Here is a 14,712-nt window from a genome sequence, read left to right on the forward strand (position 1 = left end):
GGTGAGACATTGTAATATTGATAGGCTGACAATTAGGTGAGACATTGTAATATTGATAGGCTGACAATTAGGTGAGACATTGTAATATTGATAGGCTGACAATTAGGTGAGACATTGTAATATTGATAGGCTGACAATTAGGTGAGACATTGTAATATTGATAGGCTGACAATTAGGTGGGACATTGTAATATTGATAGGCTGACAATTAGGTGAGACATTGTAATATTGATAGGCTGACAATTAGGTGAGACATTGTAATATTGATAGGCTGACAATTAGGTGAGGCATTGTAATATTGATAGGCTGACAATTAGGTGAGACATTGTAATATTGATAGGCTGACAATTAGGTGAGACATTGTAATATTGATAGGCTGACAATTAGGTGAGACATTGTAATATTGATAGGCTGACAATTAGGTGAGACATTGTAATATTGATAGGCTGACAATTAGGTGAGACATTGTAATATTGATAGGCTGACAATTAGGTGAGACATTGTAATATTGATAGGCTGACAATTAGGTGAGACATTGTAATATTGATAGGCTGACAATTAGGTGAGACATTGTAATATTGATAGGCTGACAATTAGGTGAGACATTGTAATATTGTTTGCTCATCAGATAAACAAATTGATATAAAATGTTGTAACTTTATGATTGTGTCATTCAAACATTGAATGCACATGGTCAGCTATGATGCACACTATGTTAATTTTAGATAAATTAATCAGTTAAAAAACTAAATGTTATCTATATTTATTGAAAAAAATATGTATCAAATTTTATCATATATTGTAAAACATAATATAATATATGTGTACCACATGTATTCAATATGTATATCTTTTTTTCTGAGATCCAGAAGGACAATTTGTCATTCTTTAGGCACAGAAAACATAACTCCACATCACTATATATTCAAAATTTGGGTTAATGAACTTGTAATGTATCCTAAAATGAGTTATTATTTTGGAATCATAATAGCATTTCACATGTTTCATAAATTTTGCATCCAATTTCTGTTTCTTTATAGTATAAAATCAAAAAATAGCATTAAAGTCTGTCAGACAAAATAAAAACAACAGGCCATATTGCAAACAAATCTCAGATTCCTGAAATATATAAACATAAGCCAAAAAAGATGTATTTATTGTTGTCCTATGAACCATAAATATATCAGTACATGTAGTAAATGTTTGGGAAAGGAGTAGGGGCAATAAGATCCTTATTTGGCCCAAAAATTGCAGCAAGTTTAAAAGTTATCATACATATCTTCAAATTACTGAAAACTTGACTAAGGTATAACTTACTAAGAAAAACAAAACAAATTTGACATGAAACAAGTATTCATGGCAACAAATCATGACCTGATTTGCATATTTTGTTAAATTGTGAATTTCCTTGTTTTTTCATCAAATTTTAAGTATATTTTAGATTAAAAAAGTATGTGCGCACCCAAGAAACAACTTTATATTTAGTGAGACTATGCCAATAGTTATAATAAAGCTTCTGTGAAATTATTTTGTTGTTTCTCGCCTGCGCAGGATGTTTCCACAACGGAAATAAAGATAGAAAACTGCATAAATTCTGTATTTTTCATCATTTTGGGAAAACAGTACATATGATGACGTAATTGTGACATCATCAGATAAAAATCTTTATGTATTTTATTTAAATTATTTGACTTTATGCATTTCGAAAGAGTATGTGCCAATTTAAAATTGTTATCAAACATTTTATTTTCTTGGGCCAAAACTAGGCCTTAATGCCCCTACTCCTTTTCACAAGTGGTTTATTATTTCTAAAGATAGAATCACAAAAATCAAAATATACCATTGCACATTTATTATCTAAAAGGTTTCACTGACAAGAAAACAGGTTAAAAGTAAAAGAGCCCTGCAAGCTGGTTTTACCGTAGAAATTGTGAAATTCAAATTCTACAAAAAAAAACTGGTTTACAATTATTTTAAGGTTAGTTTATATATTCAATACAATTCAAATAATTATTGCCATATAAATTTTAAACGGTAAGTTTGTGACAAATACAAAATAAGTAGACTATATATCTACATTCACATGCATATATATTGAGCATTCAGTACGTGTGATTGTTGTTTGATCTGAACACTAAAAACAATAAATTATTATAAAACCTATGAATCCTATATAAACTGTTGTATAAAACTTCCTAGATCACCTAATTTATCACAATAATATTTGGGTATATTAAGTTTCTTGTCATCTGTATCAGCTGACTTCTGGAGATCCTGTAATCTGTCATAGGACATATCACCACTGAATACCAGTAACGAGTCCATACCACACAGATTGGCCATATGGATGTCAGTATCACTTCTGTAAATGGTAAAATATCAAATATCGTTCAGACTCAAGTTGGGAGGTAAAATAAGGCATTTGTTTTGCAATATTGCAGACTATCATCTACCGTTAAACTCTTTCAAATATTTAAGATCAGACTGATCAATAGATATATTTTTGAATGCAGGGAAAGTTAAAAAAAAATATTTACTAATCCAAATCTGATTGTTTAATTTGAACACATCCCCAAAATAGCCTGATGGCCTGACATATTGAATTAAATGGCTATTGTTAGTGTTCAATACACTAAGAACAAGGAATCATTTGAATCTGGTATAATTTGAAACTCTGAAAAATGGATAGGGAAAGTATAATGAAAAGTAATCTTATAAATGACATATGCATGGCTAAGAAAGTTTAGTTATTTAATTCTAAAATAGCAGTGAAAGTAAAATAAAACTTGAATCTTAGCCATGCATAAAGTTGGGATAGTTTTCATCATACTTCTCTGATCAACTTTCCAGAATTCAAAATTATTGTTTAAAGCTCTTTTCTTATTCAAAGTCTTGCAAAAGTTATTGTTCAAATATGATGATCTTCTATGTTGAGCCAAAATTAGATAATGGCACCATACATAATCTATACATATCATTTTTTGTTGTTGAATTTGACCTCAATTTAATTGTGAAGAGAAAATAAAAGATTTTTTTCAAAGTAAATATAACTAAATTATTGCATTTATATGAGGTATGAAGTATACTAAATGTTTTATATGATCCCTGGGAAGAAAGAACAAAATACATTAGCACATAATTAAGCTTTTTCTGACTATCTAGTATATATCATTTTATTCTGGTATCACCTAAGTTGGACAAAGGTTACCAGAAAAACTAGTAAAAGTATCTCAAGTGTTTATATATAACATCATTTATAAGAGTAAAATATAATATAAAGAATTAAAAAAAATTAATAAAATGTAAAAAAAAGCTGCTTAAAAAGGATAGTAACTCTAAAAAAAATACTTGAAAATAAAAAGACATTGTACAACCAGATGCTCCGCAGGGCGTAGCTTTATACGACCGCAGAGGTTGAACCCTGAACGGTTGGGGCAAGTATGGACACAACATTCAAGCTGGATTCAGCTCTAAATTAGGATTGTGATTAAATAGTAGACACAGCATAGATTTCTGACACAGAATGAATGTTTTCTAATGAACTTAAAATTTTTGTTTTCTCTTATAGGAGCAATTCACTATGCTGTTGAATATTAATCCTCTCAAAAAAATGTTTGAAGAAATTTTCTTTTTATTTATGAAATTTTAAATGAGAAAAATTGAACCCAATTTTTTAATCACATCCCCCTTTAGTTATTCCAAAACTAATCTCAATTAAAATATTCTAATGGAGTTTGCAACAATAACTACTCATTTAAATACATCATAAAATATTAAGATGTAAAAAAACTGCTTGTTATCACTGAATGGTAAAGATTATTTAAATTTATCAGTTGGTAGTAAAAAGTGAATATACATTGTATATTGTATATAACAAAGATTTAAGTTGATTCTGGACAAAGAAAGATAACTTCAATTAAAAAAAAAATCTTGCTATTGCACATTATATATTTTTTGCTTACTATTCTGGACAAAGAAAGATAACTCTAATTAAACACAAAATTGCTATTTCACAATATTGTGAAATTAGATATTTCTTGCCATTGCACAATACTGTGCAATTGAAAAGACTTGCTATTGCACAATACTTAATATAATAATTTTAGATCCTGATTTGGACCAACTTGAAAACTGGGCCCATAATCAAAAATCTAAGTACATGTTTAGATTCAGCATATCAAAGAGGCCCAAGAATTTAATTTTTGTTAAAATCAAACTTAGTTTAATTTTGGACCCTTTGGACCTTAATGTAGGCCAATTTGAAAACAGGACCAAAAATGAAGAATCTACATACACAGTTAGATTTGGCATATCAAAGAACCCTATTTATTCAATTTTTGATGAAATCAAATAAAGTTTAATTTTGGACCCAGATTTGGACCAACTTGAAAACTGGGCCAATAATCAAGAATCTAAGTACATTTTTAGATTCAACATATCAAAGAACCCAACCGATTCATTTTTTGTCAAAATCAAACTAAGTTTAATTTTGGACCCTTTGGACCTTAATGTAGACCAATTTGAAAACATGACCAAAAGTTAAGAATCTACATACACAGTTAGATTCGGCATATCAAAGAACCCCAATTATTCAATTTTGATGAAATCAAACAAAGTTTAATTTTGGACCCTTTGGGCCCCTTTTTCCTAAACTGTTGGGACCAAAACGATCAAAATCAATACCAACCTTCCTTTTATGGTCATAAACCTTGTGTTTAAATTTCATAGATTTCTATTTACTTATACTAACGTTATGGTGCAAAAACCAAGAAAAATGCTTATTTGGGTCCCTTTTTGGCCCCTAATTCCTAAACTGTTGGGACCAAAACTCTCAAAATCAATACCAATCTTCCTTTTGTGGTCATAAACATTGTGTTTAAATTTCATTGATTTCTATTCACTTAAACTAAAGTTATTGTGCAAAAACCAAGAATAAGCTTATTTGGACCCTTTTTTGGCCCCTAATTCCTAAACTGTTGAAACCAAAACTCCCAAAATCAATCCCAACCTTTCTTTTGTGGTCATAAACCTTGTGTCAAAATTTCATAGATTTCTATTAACTTAAACTAAAGTTATAGTATGAAAACCAAGAAAATGCTTAATTGTTATTTGGATGGAGAGTTGTCTCATTGGCACTCACACCACATCTTCCTATATCTATTATTTGGGCCCTTTTTGGCCCCTAATTCCTAAAATGTTAAGACCAAAACTCCCAAAATCAATACCAACCTTCCTTTTATGGTCATAAACCTTGTGTTAAAATTTCATAGATTTCTATTCACTTTTACTAAAGTTAGAGTGCGAAAACTAAAAGTATTCGGACGACGACGACGCCAACGTGATAGCAATATACGACGAAATTTTTTTCAAAATTTGCAGTCGTATAAAAAATCATTCAGTTTATATCAGTTTGCCAAATTCTTTCAGATCTGTACAGTAAAAGTTGGGTATATTGAACTTGGACTCAGGATCAGACTGGTCTTGGTATCTCTTAACATCCTCTAAAGAAGACACTCCTGTCAGTACAAGGAGACTTGACATGCCACACTTCTGTGCCACATGAATATCTGTGTGGCAACTGAAAGCAGATGTATGTTCACTAAATATCTGTTCATCTCTTCTTTAAAATGGATTAGTAGTTGGGTTAGTCATTAAATTGAACTCTTTCTCATTTTTCATCCAAATTTCATTTATCTAGTGATCTTCAATTACACAATGGATAAATCTACAATGGATGTACAGCACAGAGGAGTAGGAAAACTTTTATATTCAACAGGATTTTTGTTTTATTTGTCAGTAATTAAACAGCTAGTTTGATAACTATAAATGTTGTTTGGTTGGTTGGTTGTTATGTAAAGCATACTCCCTTGGTAATACAAAGAATTGAAAAATAGAAGTTTGTCTGACACACATAATTATTCATTACTATTGAGAGGCTGACCAAATAGGAACATGTTCTGTGGTGTGTGTAACTTCTAGGGAAAGTGTGAAGAAAACTTTGAAAGACCAGAATCAAAATATTCTGTGAGAAAAAAAAAAGTTTTTTCCAAATCTTTCATGTCTAGACAATATCTACCATGACATACAAGGATAATGTTATATCTTTCTTAAGAAAGCAATGCACAACAATCAAGTTACTATGACAACTATAGCTACTTACCTATCTCCTACCATCATACATCTTGAAGGGTCAAGGTTATGTTCTTTCTTCAGAAGGTCAAACATGACAGAGTTTGGTTTTCCCACCACAACTGGTTCCTTTCTTGCAGGTATTTTAATGGCACCAACTACAGCACCAGTACCTAATAACAAGATAGTGATTCTAGGTAAGCATGGTTAGTGCTTAGGTTAAGTATATGCCAGTGGCGGATTCAGAACTTTTTAAAAGGGAGTCCCCACTGAATGCCATAAGAGGGAGCATGCTACAGTCATGTTTCAATGATTTCCTATAAAATCAACCAAAATTGTCCTTAAAAAAAAGAGGGGGAGGTCCTGGATCTGCCTGTGTATGCTATTTTCAGAGATAATTAAATATCAGATAAGTGGTGTATGCATCAATGAGACTAAAAACACAGAAGACACAAAACCTAACAACATTTTGAAGACTTTAACATTGAAAAGTGTTTAATGTTAAGCCCTAGATCATGTAGATTGTCTGGAGTTTTCAAAAGTTGTGTTTATATTTTAAAAGCTTTGATTCTGGTGTAAACATTTGCTGGTAATTTTTCTTTTTTTACTTTATTTACATCATGAATTAAGCAGTTTAATACTGTAAATTTAGAAATTATTGCGATGTTTTTATTATTGCAAAAAAATGTGACAGGGTTATAATTGCAATGATTAAAACATTTTTAATTTTGTATATGCATCAAACAGGAGTTTTCTGAATATATCTAAAATTGAATTCATCTTATAGTCTAAAATAACAAAATTGCAATAATAAATGCACACAATGATTTAAAAATTTAAGTATTTTAAAATATTTGATATGTGTCACTTTATAAACCCTGGTATCACTTGTATCATTTGACCGTGAAATTGGGATAAAAACTCTTATTTGGCATTAAAATTAGAAAGATCATATCATAGGGAACTTGGTACTAAGTTTCAAGTTGTTTGGACTTCAACTTCATCAAGAACTACCTTGACCAAAAACATTAACCTGAAAAGGGACAGACGAAAGAAAGAAAGAACAGATGGACAAACAGATGCAAAGACCATAAAACATAATGCCCCTCTACTTTTGTAGGAGGGACATGAAAAATTCCAAAATATTTAAGGTTGGAATATTAAAGTCTGATCTAATGAAAATAACATACAGATTGATATGTTTACCTTATTCAGAAAACTAAGTAATGAATGATATACTCTTATTACTCTAGTTTATACAGAAAGACTAATTATTTAAAAATTTGTAAAACAAAATCTATAAAAGAACACTCAAGGCTAATATAATTTTACAGAACTCCTGTTATCTTTTAATAATTTGTAAATTAAAACAAGAGGCTCTCAAGAGCCTGAATCGCTCACCTTAATTCTTTTGGTTACATCTCTCATCAATGATTATTTTGGCTTTTCAATTTATTTAAATGTTTTTTGGATCGTCCTATTTTCTTCAAAAGCCAAAAAAAATAATCATTTTCTCCTATGTTCTATTTTAGCCATAGTAGCTATGTTTCTTGACATACAAGGAAATAAAATATAAAATTTATACTAAATACTCTGAAACTCATTTAGCCTAAGTTTGGCTGAAATTGATACAGCAGTTTCAAAGGAGAAGATTTTTTAAAGTAAGTCAACATGATGAACAAATTGCGAAAAAAAGTCCTTAAAGGGCAATAACTCCTTAAGGGGTCAATTGACAATTTTGGTCAAATTGACTTAATTGAAGATCTTACTTTGCTGAACATCATTGCTGTTTACAGTTTATTTCTATCTATAATTATATTCAAGATAATAAACAAAAACAGCAAAATTTCCTTAAAATTATCAATTCAGGGGCAGCAACCCAACAACAGGTTGTCTGATTCATCTGAAAATTTCAGGGCAGATACATTGTAGATCTTGACCTGATTAACAATATAACCCCAGGTCAGATTTGCTCTAAATGCTTTGGTTTTTGAGTTATAAGCCAAAAACTGCATTTGACCCCTATGTGCTATTTTTAGCAATGGCGACCATGTTTGTAGACAGATCATAACTTCGGATACAATTTACAAACTACATACCCTAAGGAACATTCAGTTAAATTTGGAAGTATTTGGCCCAGTAGTTTCAAAGGAGAAGAATTTTGTAAAAGATTTTTAAGATTTACGAAAAATGGTTAAAAATTGACTATAAAGGGCAATAACTCCTAAAGGGGTCAACTGACCATTTCCGTCATTTGACTTATTTGTAAATCTTACTTTGCTGAACATTATTGCTGTTTACAGTTTATCTCTATCTATAATAATATTCAAGATAATAACCAAAAACAGCAAAATTTCCTTAAAATTATCAATTCAGGGGCAGCAACCCAACAACAGGTTGTCTGATTCATCTGAAAATTTCAGGGCAGATAGATCTTGACCTGATAAACAATATAGCTCCAGGTCAGATTTGCTCTAAATGCTTTGGTTTTTGAGTTATAAGCCAAAAACTGCATTTGACCCCTATGTTCTATTTTTAGCAATGGCGACCATGTTTGTTGATAGATCATAACTTCGGATACAATTTACAAACTAGATACCCTAAGGAACATTCAGTTGAAGTTTGAAAGTATTTTGCCCAGTAGTTTCAGAGTAGAAGATTTTTGTAAAAGATTACTAAGATTTACGAAAAATGGTTAAAAATTGACTATAAAGGGCAATAACTCCTAAAGGGGTCAACTGACCATTTCCGTCATGTTGACTTATTTGTAAATCTTACTTTGCTGAACATTATTCCTGTTTACAGTTTATCTCTATCTATAATAATATTCAAGATAATAACCAAAAACAGCAAAATTTCCTTAAAATTACCAATTCAGGGGCAGCAACCCAACAACGGGTTGTCTGATTCATCTGAAAATTTCAGGGCAGATAGATCTTGACCTGATAAACAATATTACTCCTGTCAGATTTGCTCTAAATGCTTTGGTTTTTGAGTTATATAAGCCAAAAACTGCATTTGACCCCTATGTTCTATTTTTAGCAATGGCGACCATGTTTGTTGATAGATCAAAACTTCGGATACAATTTATAATTTAGATACCCTAAGGAACATTCAGTTAAAGTTTGAAAGTATTTGGCCCAGTAGTTTCAGAGGAGAAGATTCTTGAAATAGTTTACGACGACAGACGACGGACGACAGACGACGGACGACGACGGACGCCAAGTGATGGCATAAGCTCACTTGTCCCTTCGGGACAGGTGAGCTAAAAATTAAAGAAATAAAAATAAAATCTATATTCTCTCTATTGATACAATACAATATTCTATGCATATTTTGTAATCATATGGGAACCCCTTGCTGGTTCTTTTTCAAAGCCTTCACTCACCAGGTACAACTAGATCCCCAGCTAATGGTAAATGTGTATCCTCATTTGTGGCTACAAACAATGTTCCATTCTTTCTGATATAGCTAGCAGCTTTTGTCATCTTCATGTAATTTATATGTGGATCAAATCCAACAAGTACACAGCTGACCTGTAAATAGATTAACAAACCATCACATGAGAAGGGATATTTGAATATGCACAACAAAATGAACACCTGGTAATCTGAATAATTTTCTGTGTAATATAAATAATAAATTTGTGCATACATTAATAGGGCATCCATCCATTATAAAAAATTAAGAAATGTGTTTATTTCATTGTTTCAGCTGTTGTGAACAGTCTTCTTTTATAAAACGACCAGTCAAGTTTTGTTTTCATCTGGTTTAAGGTTTTTGTAATCCCATGTTTATTGATAACATTTTTCCTGGCCATGTAACTGTAGAACATATTTTCAAGAATACTGTGTTCATGTTATGTAAGAGTTTTTGCTTACCTCTGGATCAAGATTTACGTGTTGTTGAATTCCAATTTGTTCAATAGATCCTGGAACTTCATCAGGCTATAAAGATAAATAAAACAAGTCACATTACCCTATTGATGCTTACAAAACTCCATATCTATTGAAAAAAATGAAGTTAAATACTAATAGCTCTTTTTTCATCTGTACAAATGTGTCCCAAATTATGTTTGGATACTTCAGTGTTCAGTCAAAAAAATATGGCTAAGCAAGGACTTTGTGCTTGAGAAAAATGAGTTTAAATAAAAAGGATTCATTTGCTTATCTTATATCTATGCAAGTTTAATTATAAACCAAAGAAGCAAAGAAAAACTTTCATCTAAAAACAATCTTTTTTAAAATTTACTTACAGAAAAAGTGATATGGATATTTCTATTTCTATTAACAGCAACTTAGTCCTTTGATTTATTGACCCCAAAGTCAATAAGCTTCCAAAAATATAATTTCATTTCATTCTAATTGAAGGGATACCTAAGTTATTCATGATTTATTTTATTTGATTTGGATAAATGAAGGTTCAGACAGACAGATAGACATATGGACATATAGTTATCTCTATGTAAACATTCCATGTGTCCATAATTATGAAGTGATGACTTTTTTTCAGGGAACATAAAATAATATAAGTGCATTTCACTATCATCTTGTCCTGAATATGTATGTAATATCTGCTGCTGAACATTAAGCAGTAAATCAAAATCATCAAAGACCCAGCTGCACTCAACCATTAAGTATAAAAACTAGAGGCTCTCAAGAGCCTGTATCGCTCACCTGATTCTACCTGCGTTTTTGAAATCATATAAAAAATAAATATAAAATTTGGCTACAAATTAACAACACTTGGCCAGAACCTCATAAGGAAAGGAACATTTAAGCTATGTTTGGTTTCATTCAATTCAGTGGTTCTCTAAAAGAAGAAAAATTGTATGTATTTCCCTTATGGCCCTATGGAAAACTAAGTCCCCTGCTGGCAGCCATCTTGGATGATGGATCTGCTACAAAGTAACAACACTTGATCAGCACCCCATAAGGAACATTCATGCTATGTTTGGTTTCATTCCCTTCAGTGGTTCTCTAGAAGAAGTCATTTATATGCATTTCCCATAGGGTCCTATGTTAAACTAAGTCCCCCCCTGGCGGCTATCTTGGATGATGGATCGGCTACAAAGTAACAACACTTGGTCAGCACCTCATAAGGAACATTCATGCCATGTTTGGTTTCATTCCATTCAGTGGTTCTCTAGAAGAAGTCATTTGTATGCATTTCCCATAGGGTCCTATGTTAAACTAAGTCCCCACTGGAGGCCATCTTGGATAATGGATCGGTTACAAAGTTACAACACTCGGTCAGCACCTCATAAGGAACATTCATGCCATGTTTGGTTTCATTCCATTCAGTGGTTCACAAAAAGAAGTTTAGTTGTATGCATTTCCCATAGGGTCCTATGTTAAACTAAGTCCCACGCTGGCGGCCATCTTGGATGATGGATCTGCTACAAAGTAACAACACTTGGTCAGTACCCCGTAAGGAACATTCATGCTATGTTTGGTTTCATTCCATTCAGTGGTTCTCTAGAAGAAGTCATTTATATGCATTTCCCATAGGGTCCTATGTTAAACTAAGTCCCCCCCTGGCGGCTATCTTGGATGATGGATCGGCTACAAAGTAACAACACTTGGTCAGTACCTCATAAGGAACATTCATGCCATGTTTGGTTTAATTCCATTCAGTGGTTCTCTAGAAGAAGTCATTTGTATGCATTTCCCATAGGGTCCTTATGTTAAACTAAGTCTCCTGCTGGTGGCCATCTTGGATGATGGATCGACTACAAAGTAACAACACTTGGTCAGCACCCCATAAGGAACATTCATGCCATGTTTGGTTTCATTCCATTCAGTGGTTCTTTAGAAGAAGTCATTTGTATGCAGTTTCCATAGGGTCCTATGTTAAACTAAGTCCCCCGCTGGCGGCCATCTTGGATGATGGATCGGCTACAAAGTAACAACACTTGTTCAGCACCTCATTAGGAACATTCATGCCATGTTTGGTTTCATTCCATTCAGTGGTTCACAAAAAGAAGTCAGTTGTATGCATTTCCCATAGGGTCCTATGTTAAACTAAGTCCCCCGCTGGCGGCCATCTTGGATGATGGATCGTCTACAAAGTAACAACACTTGGTCAGCACCTCATAAGGAACATTCATGCCATGTTTGGTTTCATTCCATTCAGTGGTTCTCTAGAAGAAGTTCAAAATGTAAATTGTTAACGACGACGACGACGGATGATGAGGACGACGGACGCCAAGTGGTGAGAAAAGCTCACTTGGCCCTTCGGGCCAGGTGAGCTAAAAATTGGGAGATGCCTGTATAAGTAAAAATTAGAATACCTCACTTTGATTGAGCTCTAATACACTATTTCTTAAATATCAAATTTATATTAAAATGTTAAAAAAACATACAGGTACATGTACATCCTTTATTCTTACTTACCCCTATACCAAAATGTTTTATACCAAAGCTATCTAACTCCACTCCCATGGATGTATTACCAACACAGTAGACTTTACCCTTTAGATTCTGAGCTTTTATATATTGAGCAGCAGCATGACCTGTACATATCACATCCTCCTGAATTATATAACATTAGGATTTTTATAATTATAGTCTACAGAAGAATATTTCCAAATTCTATTTAAAACAAGATTACAAGTATAAATGCCTCTTTTAAACCAGATACAAGATCATGAAGATTGATTATTGAAACTCAATGTTTATTTTATTCTTCCTTCCTTAAATGCCTGAAATTTCAATGGAAACAAATAGCTTTTTTTACTTCCCTACTGAAACTATTTTTCTATATATTAAATATTTTCTTTAATAAATTTAGACTCAATTGGAAACTTATTCAAATCAACTTTACATTTTTTGAAACTTTTAACAAGTTTAAATGCAATTGAAAAGTTGATTTTTAAGAAATGAGATTTTCTAAAATTACCAAGATGATATAAATCCTGAGTATTTATGCCTCGTTCACACGTTCATTTAAATTCAAAATTGAATTTGATTCAAATTTACTAATCGCATTCACACACTCTTCTTTTTTTAATTTGAATTGTCTTAATCGCGTTATCCAACCAATTCGCATTAGAAATGCTTTTTTATTAGTACGAATTAAAAGTTAACATCGCTCTGACAGTTAACATGGTTAAGTGAATTTGATGCACATTGCAATTCGAATTTATGTTTGGACATAAAACGTTTCCAATGTGAATTAAACTAATTCAATTTGTTCATGCCATTTGAATTTGAATTACATGTGAATGCAGCATTAATCTATGTACAAATCCTGACATAACATACCTCAGTAGCAGCATGGAACCCCAAACTTTTACATTTCTCAACATATTGGCTTCTAGTTTATAACATACCTCAGCAGCATGAAACCCCAAACTTTTACATTTCTGTACATATTGACTTCTAGTTTATAACATACCTCAGCAGCATGGAACCCCAAACTTTTACATTTCTCAACATATTGGCTTCTAGTTTATAACATACCTCAGCAGCATGAAACCCCAAACTTTTACATTTCTCAACATATTGGCTTCTAGTTTATAACATACCTCAGCAGCATGAAACCCCAAACTTTTACATTTCTCAACATATTGGCTTCTAGTTTATAACATACCTCAGCAGCATGAAACCCCAAACTTTTACATTTCTCAAAATATTGGCTTCTAGTTTATAACATACCTCAGCAGCATGAAACCCCAAACTTTTACATTTCTGTACATATTGACTTCTAGTTTATAACATACCTCAGCAGCATGGAACCCCAAACTTTTACATTTCTCAACATATTGGCTTCTAGTTTATAACATACCTCAGCAGCATGAAACCCCAAACTTTTACATTTCTCAACATATTGGCTTCTAGTTTATAACATACCTCAGCAGCATGAAACCCCAAACTTTTACATTTCTCAACATATTGGCTTCTAGTTTATAACAAACCTCAGCAGCATGAAACCCCAAACTTTTACATTTCTCAACATATTGGCTTCTAGTTTATAACATACCTCAGCAGCATGAAACCCCAAACTTTTACATTTCTGTACATATTGACTTCTAGTTTATAACATACCTCAGCAGCATGGAACCCCAAACTTTTACATTTCTCAACATATTGGCTTCTAGTTTATAACATACCTCAGCAGCATGAAACCCCAAACTTTTACATTTCTCAACATATTGGCTTCTAGTTTATAACATACCTCAGCAGCATGAAACCCCAAACTTTTACATTTCTCAACATATTGGCTTCTAGTTTATAACATACCTCAGCAGCATGAAACCCCAAACTTTTACATTTCTCAACATATTGGCTTCTAGTTTATAACATACCTCAGAAGCATGGAACCCCAAACTTTTACATTTCTCAACATATTGGCTTCTAGTTTATAACATACCTCAGCAGCATGGAACCCCAAACTTTTACATTTCTCAACATATTGGCTTCTAGTTTATAACATACCTCAGCAGCATGAAACCCCAAACTTTTACATTTCTCAACATATTGGCTTCTAGTTTATAACATACCTCAGCAGCATGGAACCCCAAACTTTTACATTTCTCAACATATTGGCTTCTAGTTTATAACATACCTCAGAAGCATGGAAC

At 32.2% G+C, this 14,712-nt stretch overlaps 1 protein-coding gene across 2 annotated transcripts in view; it reads right to left on the reverse strand.

The window, feature by feature from the left end:
- Positions 1-746: 746 nt before the first annotated feature.
- LOC134683369 (glycerol-3-phosphate phosphatase-like) overlaps positions 747-14,712 on the reverse strand; it is a 47,678-nt gene continuing 33,712 nt past the window's right edge. Inside the window, exons 4-8 of one of the 2 annotated variants that reach the window (XM_063542635.1) lie at positions 12,524-12,661; positions 10,010-10,075; positions 9,517-9,664; positions 6,160-6,301; positions 747-2,361 (exon numbers count right to left, since the gene is read on the reverse strand). In XM_063542635.1, coding sequence (XP_063398705.1) covers positions 2,169-2,361; positions 6,160-6,301; positions 9,517-9,664; positions 10,010-10,075; positions 12,524-12,661 — 687 coding nt within the window. In that variant the 3' untranslated portion in view covers positions 747-2,168. Of the gene's footprint in view, positions 2,362-5,383; positions 5,578-6,159; positions 6,302-9,516; positions 9,665-10,009; positions 10,076-12,523; positions 12,662-14,712 lie in introns of those variants that run through there. The other variant, XM_063542636.1, reaches the window with a different exon arrangement.

Source organism: Mytilus trossulus, chromosome 9 (genome assembly GCF_036588685.1).
Source record: "Mytilus trossulus isolate FHL-02 chromosome 9, PNRI_Mtr1.1.1.hap1, whole genome shotgun sequence".
NCBI classification, from domain to species: Eukaryota; Metazoa; Mollusca; class Bivalvia; order Mytilida; family Mytilidae; genus Mytilus; species Mytilus trossulus.